The sequence below is a fragment of the Choloepus didactylus genome, chromosome X (genome assembly GCF_015220235.1).
Source record: "Choloepus didactylus isolate mChoDid1 chromosome X, mChoDid1.pri, whole genome shotgun sequence".
NCBI lineage: Eukaryota > Metazoa > Chordata > Mammalia > Pilosa > Megalonychidae > Choloepus > Choloepus didactylus.
In genome coordinates, this window is record NC_051334.1 from 192,339,692 (window position 1) to 192,355,126 (window position 15,435).

The 15,435-nt window shown below is 39.7% G+C and overlaps 1 protein-coding gene across 1 annotated transcript in view; it reads right to left on the reverse strand.

The window, feature by feature from the left end:
* Nucleotides 1–15,435, reverse strand: part of F8 (coagulation factor VIII) — a 208,982-nt gene that overhangs the window by 32,201 nt on the left and 161,346 nt on the right. Inside the window, exons 14-15 of the mRNA XM_037820964.1 lie at nt 6,770–8,640; nt 5,511–6,508 (exon numbers count right to left, since the gene is read on the reverse strand). Coding sequence (XP_037676892.1) covers nt 5,511–6,508; nt 6,770–8,640 — 2,869 coding nt within the window. The remainder of the gene's footprint in view (nt 1–5,510; nt 6,509–6,769; nt 8,641–15,435) is intronic.

Sequence of the window (15,435 nt, forward strand, 5' to 3'; positions counted from 1 at the left end):
TTAACATTCTGGGAATGCCCAGGAATTACTATGGTTTGTTAATTTCTGGTGGGTATGGCAGGAACAAGTTCACAGAAATGCTGCTATATTAGGTTATTTTCTTGGGGTAGAGTAGGAACATGTTGGAAGTAAAGTAGTTATTCTAGGTTAGTTGTCTTTTTCTTACTCCCTTCTTACAGTTTGTTTGAAATGCTTTTTATTGTATGTTTTTTTAAAAAAATTTTGATATAGTTAATTTTAAAAAAGAGTTAATTAAAAAAAATCAAAAACAATGAAAAAGTATGCAGAGCCCCCCTGAGGAGCTGGTGGAGAATGCAGGGGTGTTGGGCTTCCCCACCTCGATGGTTGCTGATGTGCTCACAGACATAGGGGGCTGGTGGTTTGATGGGCTGAGCCCTCTACCACAGAACTTGCCCTTGGGAAGACGGTTGCTGCAAAGGAGAGGCTAGGCCTCCCTATAATTGTACCTAAGAGCCTCCTCCCGAATGCCTCTTTGTTGCTCAGATGTGGCCTCTCTCTCTAGCTAAGCCAACTTGAAAGGTGAAATCACTGCCCTCCCCCCCTACGTGGGATCAGACACCAAGGGGAGTGAATCTCCCTGGCAACGGGAGTGGAATATGACTCCTGGGGAGGAATGTAGACCTGGCATCATGGGATGGAGAACATCTTCTTGACCAAAAGGGGAATGTGAAAGGGAAATGAAATAAGCTTCAGTGGCAGAGAGATTCCAAAAGGAGCTGAGAGGTCACTCTGGTGGGCACTCTTATGCACAATATAGACAACCCTTTTTAGGTTCTAAAGAATTGGAATAGCTAGCAGTAAATACCTGAAACTATCAAACTATAACCCAGAGCCCATGAATCTTGAAGATGACTGTATAAAAATGTAGCTTATGAGGGGTGACAATGTGATTGGGAAAGCCATATGGACCACACTCCCCTTTGTCCAGTGTATGGATGGATGAGTAGAAAAACGGGGGCAAAAACTAAATGAAAAATAGGGTGGGGGGGATGATTTGGGTGTTCTTTTTTACTTTTACTTTTTATTCTTATTTTTATTCTGTCTGGTATAAGGAAAATGTTCAAAAATAGATTGGCGTGATAAATGCTTCCTTCAGGTCTGTTCACTGAAATAATGAAATTTGAGAACAAGGAGGCCAGTGGTAGAAACAGTGGTAGAAGATGAGGGCAGAGAGGTTGCAGAAAGTGAAATCAGGTGAAATCAGGTCAAATCACATACGGTTTATTAGGGAAATGCAAATCAAAACCATAGTGAGATACCACCTTACACCCACTGGAATGGCTAGTCCTAAAAATACTCAAACAGAAAGTAGCAAGGGATGTGGAGAAATAGGCACACTTATTCACTGCTGATGGAATGTAAAATGATGCAACCACTCTGGAAGACAGTGGTGATGGTAGTGTGATTAATCCCACTGGATGGTATGCTTGGGAGTAGTTGAGATGGGAAAATTTATGTTGTATATATGATGGCACAATTTAAAAAAAGAGAGCAACTAAAGAGACAATTAAATGCAATATATGATTTTGGACAGGACCTAATATTGGAGGAGAAAATGCCAAAATGGGCATTATTGGGACATACAAAAAATGGAATACAGACTGTCAGCTTTATACCAAAGTTAAATTTCTTGAGCTTGATAACTGCACTTAGGGTGGTTACATAAATGAATATCTTAATTCTTAGGAAATGTTCTTGGAAGTATTAAGCATTCAAAAAGTGCAATGTACACAACCTACTGTCAAATGTTTAGAGAATAGATAGAAAGATAGGCAACAGATAGAGGATAGATAGAATGATACATCAGATGGTGCAACATGTTAAAACTGATGGATCTGGGTATCTGGAAGGTATGTTGGCGTTGTCTATGTGGGTTTTATATTATGTTTGCCACTGTCCTGTAAGTTTGAAATCCTTTCAAAATGAAAAATTTAAGAAAGTGAAAAGACAGACACTCAGCAGTATCTATGGCAACATGAGGTGTCTAAATATGGCATGAATACAAGATAAGCTCACCAATATCATATTAGTATTTCATTTTTTGGTTCCCTGTTATGTCACTTTTACCTTTTGGGTCTCTCTGAATTCTTTGGGTACTAATTAAGAAAAATGACCATTATGACTGTGTTGGCTGGCAACTGTCTCAGCTAACACAATCATGTGGAATTTTGTAGGTCTCATTAAGATGGCACAATGAACTAACTGGCTATGCCAGGGTACCTTTCACTTTATTTCTGTAGAGTTAGTTTTAAAACTAGACCTATAGCAGTCAAATAGTTAGAACCAGAGGGCATCAGAGAAAATTTCAGGAGCTGCTCAGCCCATTGTATCAGGCAGCCTCCCTCCATTGCTTCTTGCTGTAGTTGTTTCAGTGCTACAGCAATAACATCTCTTTACTTTTACCCAATCCAAGGTAAATACCAATAGAAACTGTGCTTCAAATGAAGGCCATGGCTTTGGACTCCAGGTAAGATGAGAATCAATTGGAGGATTTTGGGCAAAGAATAATAATCAGAATTATAATTTTAAAAATCACTTTAGCTGCTATGTTGAGATAAGACCATATGGGGGAAGGGTAGAAGCAGGAAGATCAATTAAGAGGCTATTGCAATAATTTGGGTGCGTTGATCACATGGTTTAGATCAGGATGGTTTTTTATAGAGTTGGTTTATTATTTTAATGGTCTTTTATTGTTATAGAGGCAGTGCACATGTATTGTAGAAAATTTGAAAATATAGATAAGTAAAAGATTTTAAAAAATGAAAAACACCTCTTCTTCAGCATTCAGATACTACCACAGTAACATTTAAGTGCACATATTTCCTTGTTTCCTGGTGGAAACTACTTTGTTTCCACTCAACCATCTCTACCTCTCTATTTCAGTATATTTTCATCTTACATAATGCTCAGTCCATAATAAAATTCTTTTTTTTTTTTGAAGTTAAAGCCAACAGGATCCTCTTATGGATTAGATAAGAGTGTGAAAGAGAGGTGCTAGGAATAACTTCAAGGTTTGGGGTCTGAGCAATGAAAAGAAGAGAGTGACCATTAACTGAAATGGAAAAGGCTGAGCAAACAGCAGGTTATGGGGGGGGGGGGCAGAAATTAAGAGACCAATGTTTAAAAAGTTAAGGTGGGGAGTTGCATATGTGAATCTCAAGTTCAGGGAAGAGATCTGGGATAGAGATATACAACTGGAAATCATCTGCATGTAGATGGTACTTAAAACCAGGAGCCTGATGAGATCATCAAGAGAGTGAATGTAAACAGAAAAGAGGAGAAGTCAGAGAACTAATACTTGCAAAGATAACTGAGAAAGATGGGGCAGTAAGTTTAGTAGAAAAAAACAAGGAAAAGTGGTGTCAAAGAACCTATATCAAGGGTGGAGTAATTAAATATTAAATACTACTGAGGGTTCAACTAAAGATAATTACTGAGAATTAATACTGTAAAGATCAACAGTGGCCTTGAAAAGTGTAGTTTTTATGGGACAATCATGATGAAAACCTCTTGGTGTGGGTTAAAGACAGAATGGGAAGAATAGAAGCAAAGGTAGCAAGTAGAAACAACTATTTTAAGACATTTTCTGTAAAGGTAAGAGGAAAAAACAGAGGTAGTATCTTGAGTGAAAGGGGGTTCAAGATAGATGTTTCATTTTAAGATGAGAGAAATAATAACATGATGATGCTGATAGGACTGATCAAGCAGAGATTGAGAAACTGATGATACAAGAGAGAAAGGGTGAATTTTTGGAGCAGTGTTTCTCATGAGGTGAAAAGGAATGGATCAAGTGCAAAACTGGAGAGGTTGGCCTTAGTTAGGAGCACAGCCAGTCCATTTATTGTCATAAGCATAAAAGCAGAGTGTATAGGTACAGATGCAGGTAAGAGGGTAAATGTGGTGTTAGGAGTCTGTGAAAATTCACTGCATAGCATCAGCTAAGAGTGAGAATGCAGCAAAAGGTGTTGTGGAGATTTAAGGAAAAAGGATAAGATGTAGGGTGGAGGTCCAGGAGAGTGGACTAAGGAAATACAGTTTGGTTGCTATGCAGCAATAAGGGCTCCCATGAGGGAAGAGAGTAAGGTTGGAAAGTAGCAAGGAGTACTGAAGAGTATGCTTACCTTTCCTCCAAGTCCTAGATTGTCTGACCTCTGCTCATCTCTATCACCTCACTTCCCACTACCCCCAATTCTTGTCTGTGCTCTAGTCATGCTGGTCTCAACTCCACAAAGAGAACTTTCACCCCAGCTAAGGTAGCACCACCAGTCAGTATCATATTATTCTATTTTATCTTCTGAATAGCACCATTAAGATTATCTTATTTATTTTTCTACTAATTTATCATCTCTTGCTTTCCCCAATAGAATGTAAGTTTCTACTCTGCTGTACTCCAATGCCTACAAAAGTGCCTGGAATGTAGTAGGTGTTCAATAAATATTTGTTGTCTGACTCTTCTTATGTTTCTCTTTCTAATTTCTCTGTACTATCCCTCCTCTGACCCAACTTCCCTCTGCTCCCTTGTGCTGGTTCAAAGCTGTTATGTACCCCAGAAAAGAATATGTTCTTTTAATCCATTCTTGTGGGTGAAGACTTATTGTGGGTGGGACCTTTTGATTAGGTTGTTTCAATTGAGATGTGGCCCCACCCATTCAAGGTGGGTCTTAATCCTTTACTGGAGTCCTTTATGAGAGGATAAAAGGCAAAGACATTTTGGAGACAGCTCAGAGAAGCTAAGAGATGTAATCCAGAGTTTGCCCCCAGGAGAAGCAAGGAGGACCCACAGGAGCTGAGAGCCATTTTGAAACTAGAAGTTGGGAGATCAGCAGACATTGCCATGTGCCTTCCCATGTGACAGAGGGACACCAAATGCCAGCTGCCTTTCCTCAGTTAAGGTATCATCCTGTTGATGCCTTAATTTGGACATTTTCATGGTCTTACCATGTAAACTTGTAAGCTAATAAATCCCCATTGTAAAAGCCAACCCATTTCTGGTATATTGCATTCCAGCAGCTTTAGCAAACCAAAACATCCCCTAACAATAAAATCCTCTGGGGGCCCTCTGGACCCCATATACCATGGAAAACAACCTTCTCTACATCTTAACCTCTTTATTGAACACTTCACTTATTCCTCCTGCCTCTCTCAGGCTCTCTCATGAGAATAAGACTTCCCCTGTAACCCATGAGGCTAAGTGAGGTTGACTTCCTGCTCCCCAGAGCTGCCTCATGATCATGACTCCTCTACCCCCTTGTAACCTTCCTCTCTCTCTCCATCCCCCACCTGTCCCCAAGAGAAAGAGGCTCATGCCACCCTCTAACTCTTATTGTTTTTGTCATCTTTTAACCTTCCATTCACTCACTGGATTCATCTAGACTTTGCCACCTGGAGTCTCTCTTCCTCAGATTGGATGTGCCTTTCCTATTGTTTCAGCACCTACTAAATTCAAAGGTTACAATAGCAGGACAAAGGAATAACCAATGGATCCATACCTGTTTCTTAGAGTATGAGGAGATCTACTCATCCCATAATCCCAGAACCGCTCCACTGCAGCAATAAAATAGTGTCGCGTTCTCTTTTGAAAGCTGCGGGGCCCCTGATTTTCATCCTCACCATAAATGTCAAAATCTTCCCTCTTAGTTTCAATTGTGAGAGTATCATCATAGTCAATGTTTTCTTGCTCTGAAGGAAGAGTAGTAAGAGTTATTTCTCTTAGATGGTGTTTCAAGCCTGGTAGGTTTTGAGAGCACAAACTTCCAGCCTCTCCTTGCTTTGCCCAAGTGGTTTCACCTTGGGGACTGTTTTGTCCCTCATTTATTGCTGCTATGGCATGATTGCTTTCACAAGGAGTCAGGGGAGAAATGGTGTCTTTTGTACTAAAAGCTGTGTGTTCTGATGACTTCTTTTGGGATTTCCACTCTTCTCTTGGTATCTGGGTAGAATATTGGTTGCCCCAAGCAAGGGAATCCAACAGCTTATAGGGAGCCTTTGAAAAGCTTTCTGTTGCCTCATTCAAAGAGGTCACTTTCCCTGGTCTATTTTCTTTACTCAATTTAACAGATCCCTGTGTTTTCTGAAGGAGTTTTTCTTCCATGAGATCCAGGTGGCTAGGAGAACCATTGCTAGTTTCTGAAGGGAAAGGGTCTTCCTGAAGAACATGAATTTTAGGAAGCAATTCAACTTTGCCAGATGCTTCAGCCAAGCTTAGTTTCAAGACAGTGGTGTTCTCAAGTTTCTTGTACATGAGTGGGGTTGTAGCACTTGTCCCCAGGGAGCTGACCTTTCCTTGACCTTTGATCATTTCCACCATTAGGATGGCTGAAGAACGGTTATTTCTTTTGGCTCCTTGTAATAAATGACTTCTTTCTTGGACCCCAGAACTCCTGTCCCTAAAGGTAGAACTACAGGCTGATGCTAGCTGGTGAGAAGAGTTCTCTTGGGATGGGATCCTGGTCATATCTTTAGGTCTATTTGATGGAAATTTTGATACCTTTGCAATGTATAATGCAGAACCATTTGTTTGAGTAATGCCATGACTCCCTATAGAACAATCTGATAAGGGGGACTGTGTAATGGCCCTCTTCTCCTTTTTGTTGTAGTCTACCTGTGTGAGGATACCCTGGGTCAAATATTTCATGTTTCTGGACCACTGGGTTGAGTTGTCATTCAAAATTAGCCCCTTTGCAAGCTCTATTTCTTCTAAAGTGGGTCCAAATTGTTTCAAAGTCAACTTACCAGGCTGAGTAATAACATTCCGCTGACCTGGATTAAGAAACATCCCTGTGGGGCTTGGATACTTCTCTACCACTTGCTTTGTTTGATTTCCCAAGCCGTCTAAGTTTGCTTCCTCACCTCTTTTTGAGAAATTGGCCATGTGAGGCCCTACTTTATTTGCTGAATTGTTTAATGATCTGGTGTTTTGAAGTGTTGGAACATATGTTTCCTCATCTAAACCTTCTGCAGTAACATTTTGCCTGCTTCTCAGTAAGAAGAGGGTCTTCAGTAAATTCTTAGTGCTGGTCACTGTATACTCTTGAGGCAAAACTACATTCTCTTGGCTTAATGTTTCCTTCCTCTCTATCTCTTCCTGAATTTTTTCTTGCTTTTGTGTATCATTGTCTTGTACATTAGTCCAGTTGGTAAGAAATATGCTCCTGCTGTTTGGAAAATTCATTTCTTTGAGTCCTTTGTCCTTTGTAAATTCATTCTCTCCTACTGCCATCATATTCTCCTCTGAAAAGAAATTCTGATCTTTCATGGATTTTTCTGATTCCAAAGATACTGATTGTTTTGGACCAGGCCCTTGCTCAGAGCCCATGGAATTCTTTCTATGAGTCCTTTTTATCAGATTTGCTGAATCTGGCAAGAATAGCATCTTGAAGAATGACACATCTGGATTTTCTGCCTCTAGTGATACAGAGCCCTCTTTTTTATGGTGGACCATTTCCACATTTTTTGACAAAATAGTTTTGTTTGACATATGATTGACTTCCAAAGCTATAGTATGTTTGTCCATGAACATTTCATCATGAATCAAAGAAGTCACATCTCGAAATTCAGTATTATTTTCTAATATCATATCTTGCCAGACTGATGTATTATTCTCATTTAATAATGTTGGACCATCAATGTGAGTCTTCTCATTAGTTGTTGAGTTATTGAGTGTCTTGTTTGTCTTTACCAAAGAGATATTACCTTTAAATAAAGCATTATGTTTGGCCAATGAAGAAGGTCCATGAAATCTTTTCTCTTTAAGTAACCTATCACTCTCCATTGATGATACCTTTTTTCCCTGTGAACTTTCTTGACTATTCATTAAAGCTGTTTCTAACAACTTGGAATCTTTATCTCTTTTACTCAAGTGCAAAGGTACACCAGACCCAATAAGAGAAGATGAGTTTTTTCCAAGTACAGTGGTGCCTAGTTGGCTACTAAAGTGAACTGGCATATTCAGGGGTCCTAAGGAACCTGTCTTTTCAGTGTCTGCTGCCAAGTCATCTGATGGAATTGTTGGTGAAGTCATTACATTATTCAATGAACTAGAAACTTTTAAATCAATATTCTTTAGCTCTACTGCTATAGTTGTCCCCAAATTCTCATTTAATCTTAATTGGAGGCCGAGCTCAGGAGTTAATACTGTGTCCCCACTCTGATGTAGCTCTGGCCTGAGGTGTGCCACTGTAGAAGGGCCTTCCTTACTTTCTTTTGTTACAGGTGAATGATCATTAGAAATAGCTTCATATGTGGCTTCTTGGAGATCAGATAAGGATAACCCATGTGGAGTGTGGTCCTGTCTCAAGAGCATTAACAAATCACCAGGGTAGATACTTTGTACTTTAAGCAGCTGTGTTCTTTCTCCAAACTGAGGGTCAGTTTTCCCTATGTCATTTTCTGGAGTTGGGGTGGCTTTGAATTGTGCTTGTCTAGTGCTAGAGTGCCTTGAATTCCTGGAGAAGCTTCTGGGTTCAATGGTACTGTTTTCATTCAATGAATAGGTTGGAATATCTTCATATTTGTCCTCATAATAATCACCAATGGTCTTGTCACAGCGAGAAACCTTCAGTAAGGCTGTCATGCCTCTGTTCCGAAAGTCTGAGTTGTGGCACCCCAGAACCCACAGACCTGGAGATGAGGAAGAAGAATATTCTGGTTACTCATTACCCAAGTACAAGTAAGTTCTGTGTTTTCCTTCCTATTCTCAGATAAATGAAAATATACTAGTCAGTACCATCATTTGACAGGTCATTGGGTTAAATCCTTCACACATGATGGTAGTTCAACAATGGTGGTAAAAGTGGCTTTTCCATTGGTGGTGTTGTTCTATATATGTTTGTGACCTTGAGAAATGGTGGTGATTAAAAAATGAATATATATTGGGATGAAAATGGAGAAATGTAACATATGCAATGTTGGAGAGTCTTAGTAGTCACACAGAACTCTCTACAGTGCCAACTCAGGGAAGTTTAAAAATAGGCTAGAAGTGACTACTATATAACATAGTGACACAGTTCTAGAGTCAGATGGCCTGGATTCAATTCCTCACTCTACCTTTTACCAATTGTGTGACTCTGAGCAGGTCATTAGGCTCTCTGAGCTCCAGTTATCTAATTTTTAAATGAGGCTAATAGTATCTACCCTAGGTTATAATGGATTCAAATCACATGCATAGCACCAAGCATCTGCCATCACTAATTTACAAGTAAGTAAAGCACAAGGGAGCAGGACTTAGGTCTAGGATCTACCACAGTGCTGGCGATACTGATTTTTACCATGAATAGGATTATCTTATAAAAAAATACAATGAATTATAGTAGGCAAACTCCCAAAGGTATATTCCATAGAAGGCCATGAGATAATTGGATGTCCATGGAAAAAATTTTCTATGCTCAAATACATTTTGGAATCACTGCATACTACATCCAACCTAAAACTCTACATTCAACCAAACTATCAATCAAATGGAAAAGGAGAAAAAAGACATTTTCTAATACAAGGACTCAGGAAATCTATTTCTAGTGAAGCCATTCTCAAGAGGTGGTTAGAGAATGTTTTTCACCAAAATAAAGGAATCTATCAAAACATAGGAAGAATGCAGTCCAGAAACCAGGTCCCATTCTTAAAGAGGGGGAAGAAAGGCCTCAAGTTGATAACTGAATCTGAGCCTAAAGAGAACCAGCCCATACTGGAACAAGAAGATGTATGGCTCCAGGAGGGCAATCTCCCAGCAAAAAGAGAATATATTAAAAGATAGAACTCTGAAAATAGAAAGAGTATAACTAAAGGGAAGACATTACAAGAATAACAGAAATATGCCTGGCCATGTTTGGAATTTGGTAAGCACCACAAATATATGGAAACCTCTTGCTTCAGTTAGCTACTCAGGTTTTCAGTGGACTAATTATTTTTGTAAGCTGTTATCCAATCCTGCAACTAATTGCTATCAAAGCACCTCAGAGAGACAGAATCCAGCTGATCACAAATGGGTAGGAACAGATCTCAGTTCTAGATAGACACATTATTAAAAGGGGAAATGTAATCCTGTTTGGTTCCAGTAAATAACATTTACATAGTCATAATAATGTGTTTACTAAAAGTAGAAGCACAGTTATATCATAAGTTTGGGGATTGGTAGCCCAATTTCATTATATTCAAAACATATTTTTGAGGGTGTAAAACCATGTTGGGTCAGGGCAGACCAAGATTGGAGCTGAAACAATTAAGTTTTTTTTTTTAAATAGGCTTTTTTTACTTAAAATTTCACTGCTATAATGAGACCAAACTAATCCCTTCCTTTTAGTGAGGATAGTTATTGTGTGGGAAAAGAGAATATGAGCCTCCAAAAAAAGGTCTGGAATGATATACACAAAACTGATAATAGGGCTTAAATAGGGGCCTGAGCCTGGGAGTAGTGATCAAAAGGGACATTAGCTACATCTGTATTGGTTGAACTCTGTAACGAGAACTTCTTGCATTATATGTGTGACTAAAAATAAAATTTAAAAACATTAAAATTAATAAATTTCAAACTAAGAGCTTAAAGAAGAGTTGGTTCAAGTCAATAAAATTAAAAAAATTCCACCTGTACAAAGTATGAAATAAGAAAGGGTATATAATCACAAAAACAAAGTGAAAATAATATAACTATATGGTTTATATGGCGTGACTGTGTGATTGTGAAAACCTTGTGGCTCCCACTCCCTTTAGCCAGTGTGTGGACAAATGAGTAGAAAAAATGGGGGAAAAAGTAAATGAATAATGGGGGAGAAAAGGAGTATGAGACGTTTTGGTTGTTCCTTTTTACTTCTATTTTTATTCTTAGTTTTTGGAGTAATGAAAATGTTCAAAAAATTAATTGTGGTGATGAATGCACAACTATGTAATGGTACTGTGAACAATTGATTGTACACTTTAGATGACTTTACAGTGTGTGAATATATCTCAATAAAATTCCATTAAAAACACAAAGTGAAAAGAATTAAAATTCCCTTGTAGACATCTCAACTGCCAATCTCATCCTCCAACTCTTGACTTAGGCATCTTTTAAAAGTATTTCAACAGAGAATTCAAATCTATGAAAATAGTTTATTAGTTATTCTAGAACTGAAACATACAATATCTAAAATGAATAACTCATTGGATGGGTTTAACAGCAGACTGGACACAGAAGACAGAATCAGTGACCTGTACCATAGGTCAACAGAAAATACACAAACTGAAGCACAGAGAGAAAGAAAGAATGATAAAAACAGATCAGAGTTGTGCCGGTTTGAATGTATTGTGTCCCCCAAATGCCATTATCTTTGTGGTCTTGTGGGACAGACGTTCTGGTGCTGGTTAGATTTGCTTGGAATGTGCCCCACCCAGCTGTGGGTGGTGACTTTGGTGGGATACTCCCATGAAGGTGTGACCCCACCCATTCAGGGTGGGCCTTGATCAGTGGAGCCATATAAAACATGCTGACTCAAAGAGACTGAACGGAGTGCAGCTGTGAGTGACGTTTTGAAGAAGAGCAAGCTTGCTAGAGAGGAACGTCCTGGGAGAAAGCCATTTTGAAACCAGAACTTTGGAGCAGACGCCAGCCACGTGCCTTCCCAGCTAACAGAGGTTTTCTGGACGCCATTGGCCATCCTCCAGTGAAGGTACCCGATTGCTGATGTGTTACCTTGGACGTTTTGTGTAGTGAAATAAACCCCCGTTTTATAAAAGCCTATCCATCTCTGGTGTTTTGCATTCTGCAGCATGAGCAAACTAAGACAGATTTTGGTACCGAGAGTGGGGTGCTTTTGCTGCTGAGTTTGCAAATACCAAACATGTTGGAATGGCTTTTTAAATGGATAATGGGGAGTTTCTGGAAGAGTTGTGAGGAGCTTGATAGAAAAGGCCAAAAGTGCTTTAAAGAGACTGTTTGTGGAAATATGGAGTCTAAAGATACTTCTGAGGAGGACTTGAGCAGAAATGATGAATGTGTTGTTGCAAACTGGAAGAAAGGCGATCCTTGTTTTAAAGTGGCACAGAATTTGGCAAAATTGAGTCCTGGTGTCAGATGGAAGGAAGAATTTAAAAGCAACAACCTGGAATACTTAGCTGAGGAGATCTCCAGACTACGTGTGGAGGACGTATCCTGGCTTCTCCTTGCAGCTTATAGTAAAATGCGAGCAGAGAGAGATAAACTTAGAACTGAACTCTTGGGTTCAAAGAAACCAGAAGTTGATGGCTTGGAAAATTACAGGCTTCCAGGGGGTGGAATCCCTGAAGCTACAGCCCAACGTGAGGATGGAACCAAACATGGAACCCAGCCACCATTTCAGTACAAGCCAAGATTGGAAAAGGAGTTAAGCAGAAAGGATTTGTGGAAAGTCCTATTGTCTGATGGCTTTGACCCTTGCGTGCTTCATGCAAAGCCAACAGAATTTTTGCGAGATCTTTATAGACAGAGCCATTGCCGGTCTGGACTGGAGGAGACAGACAAGGAAAAAATTAAAGGAAAAATCTCTTCAAAGATAGAGCCATGGAGGTTGAGGTCTGGAGTCAGGAGGTCTCGGGCTGGGAGAGCGGAGCAGCCCACATGCATGGAAAGGGTGAGTTTGCCCTGGAGGTCGAGGGCGGGCTTTCCGCCTCGATGCTCTGGAAGAGTTTTGCCACTTCAGGTCCCAAAGAGGGTGGAGCACATTTCCAGGGAATTGAGGAGAGCCTGGCTGCCACCCCACTGTTCTGAAGGGGTTGAGCGTGTGCCCCGGAGATGGAAGGGAATCCGGGAGCTGCCCCGATGTTTGAGGAGGGTGGAGCCGAGAAGGTGGTCTCCCCAATGTGTGGAAATGTTGGAGCACTCACCTAAGCATTTGGAGAGGAAAGGGCTGCCAGAAAGGCCCTTGGGAAGGGTTAGACTCCCGCTCTCTCAAGCCCCAAGGATGCAACGTCGTTCTGTAAATGACTCTCAGACTTTGAAATCTAATAGAGTTTGTCCTGCGGGTTTTAGGAACTGTTTCGGTCCTGTTAACCCTGCTTTCCTTACTCTTTCTCCTTATGGCAATGGGAATGTTTATCCTGTGAATGTCCCTCCTTTGTATATTGGAAGCATATAACTTGTTCTAAATCCACAGATGCAAAGCTAAAGGAAAAGTATGCCTTAGGACTGACCACGCCTATATTTGATTTTGATGGGATTTTGTACTTAACTTTTGCTACTGAAATGGTTTAAGTTTTTGTGGTATTGTGATGAAATGAATGTATTTTGTATTTGGAAAGATAATGTCATTTTGGGGTCCAGGGGGTGGAATGTGCCGGTTTGAATGTATTGTGTCCCCCAAATGCCATTATCTTTGTGGTCTTGTGGGACAGACGTTCTGGTGCTGGTTAGATTTGCTTGGAATGTGCCCCACCCAGCTGTGGGTGGTGACTTTGGTGGGATACTCCCATGAAGGTGTGACCCCACCCATTCAGGGTGGGCCTTGATCAGTGGAGCCATATAAAACATGCTGACTCAAAGAGACTGAACGGAGTGCAGCTGTGAGTGACGTTTTGAAGAAGAGCAAGCTTGCTAGAGAGGAACGTCCTGGGAGAAAGCCATTTTGAAACCAGAACTTTGGAGCAGACGCCAGCCACGTGCCTTCCCAGCTAACAGAGGTTTTCTGGACGCCATTGGCCATCCTCCAGTGAAGGTACCCGATTGCTGATGTGTTACCTTGGACGTTTTGTGTAGTGAAATAAACCCCCGTTTTATAAAAGCCTATCCATCTCTGGTGTTTTGCATTCTGCAGCATGAGCAAACTAAGACAAGAGTAAAAGAGCAATATGGGACATGTCAAATAGTCTAATATACATGTAACTGTCCCTCCCTTATTTCCCATTCTAAATGCAAGTGTTTACTGTGGTTATCCTGTCCCTGTTTCACCATTACATGTTGTTTGTGTGGTGAAGAGATAATTGATTGTTGTAGTTTGTAAGTTTGCCAGTTTGGATGTATTATGTCCCCCAAAATGCCATTATCTTTGATGCAGTCTTGTGGAGGCAGACGTATTAGTGTTGATTAGATTGGAATCCTTTGATTGAGTGTTTCCATGGAGATGTGACTCAATCAACTGTGAGTGAAACTTTTTATTGGATAATTTCCATGGAAGTGTTACCCCGCCCATTCAGAGTGGGTCTTTATTGGATCACTGGAGTACTTTAAAAAGAGCCACACAGGCCCAGGCACAGAGCAACTGAGAGTGACATTTTGAAGAGAAGCTGCAGCTAAGAGAGGACTAAATGCCCCAAGGGCAATACTTTGAAGAATGCCATTTTGAAATGCAACCTGGGAGCAAGCAGACACCAGCCATGTGCCTTCCCAGCTAACAGAGGTTTTCCAGACACCACTGGCCATCCTCCAGTGAAGGTACCAATTGTTGATGCATTACCTTGGACACTTTATGGCCTTAAGACTGTAACTGTGTAACCAAATAAACCCCCTTTTATAAAAGCCAATTCATTACTGGCATTTTGCATAATGGCAGCATTAGCAAACCTGGACAATAAGTTTCCAGATTATGAGGCGCCACATGTGGACCTGATGTAGAAACTATCTCATGCTCCTGGACCTTGAGCCTAATTCTAGATTTTCATGAGGAAGGCCTACGTAGCAGAGCTAAAATAGATTTAAGGTCATATGCAATATGAGCAAGAAATTAACTTTTTTTGTGGTAAGCCATTGAAATTTTGGGATACTTTGTTACTGTGACTTTACCTAGCAAAAGCTGACAGGTACATATGTATACTTATATTTTATAAGCTTTTCATAATATATTATATTATACATTTTTAAATGTTAAAAAGATATCAATTAACCCAAATCAACATGTAAAGGAAATGCAATTACCAATGGGTATTTTTAAAGAATTTGATAAACTAAGTCTAAAGCCCATCTGGAAAAAAATATGTCCAATAATAGCCAAATTTTTAAAAAAACCAATAATGAGGTGGGTTTGCAGAAAGATAAAGCTATGCTAATTAAAGCAATGGGGAACTGATGCAGGTATTAATACATAGATTAATAGAGTAGAATAGAGCTATAAATTTATTGACAGTATTTATGGAAATTTAATATATGATAGAATATTTATGCCTATAATGGTGCCAGACACATAGCCAGTGCTCAATAAATATTTGCACCATTTTGAATGAGTAGAAATAGGGATAATCATATTTGGGGCAATTAAATATCCATTAAAAAAAAAAGCAAAACTAGATTCTCAACTTTCCTATACATAAATATTAATTACAGATGGCTCAAAAATCTACAAATAAAACTAAAAGGCACTGGAAGAAAAATTAGATATTGCTGATTTTGACTACCTCAAGGTGCAAAAGGCCTTCTTAAGCTAAACAAAAAACTGAAAATCCATAAATGAAATTGTTGCAATGTTTATCTACAAAAACTTT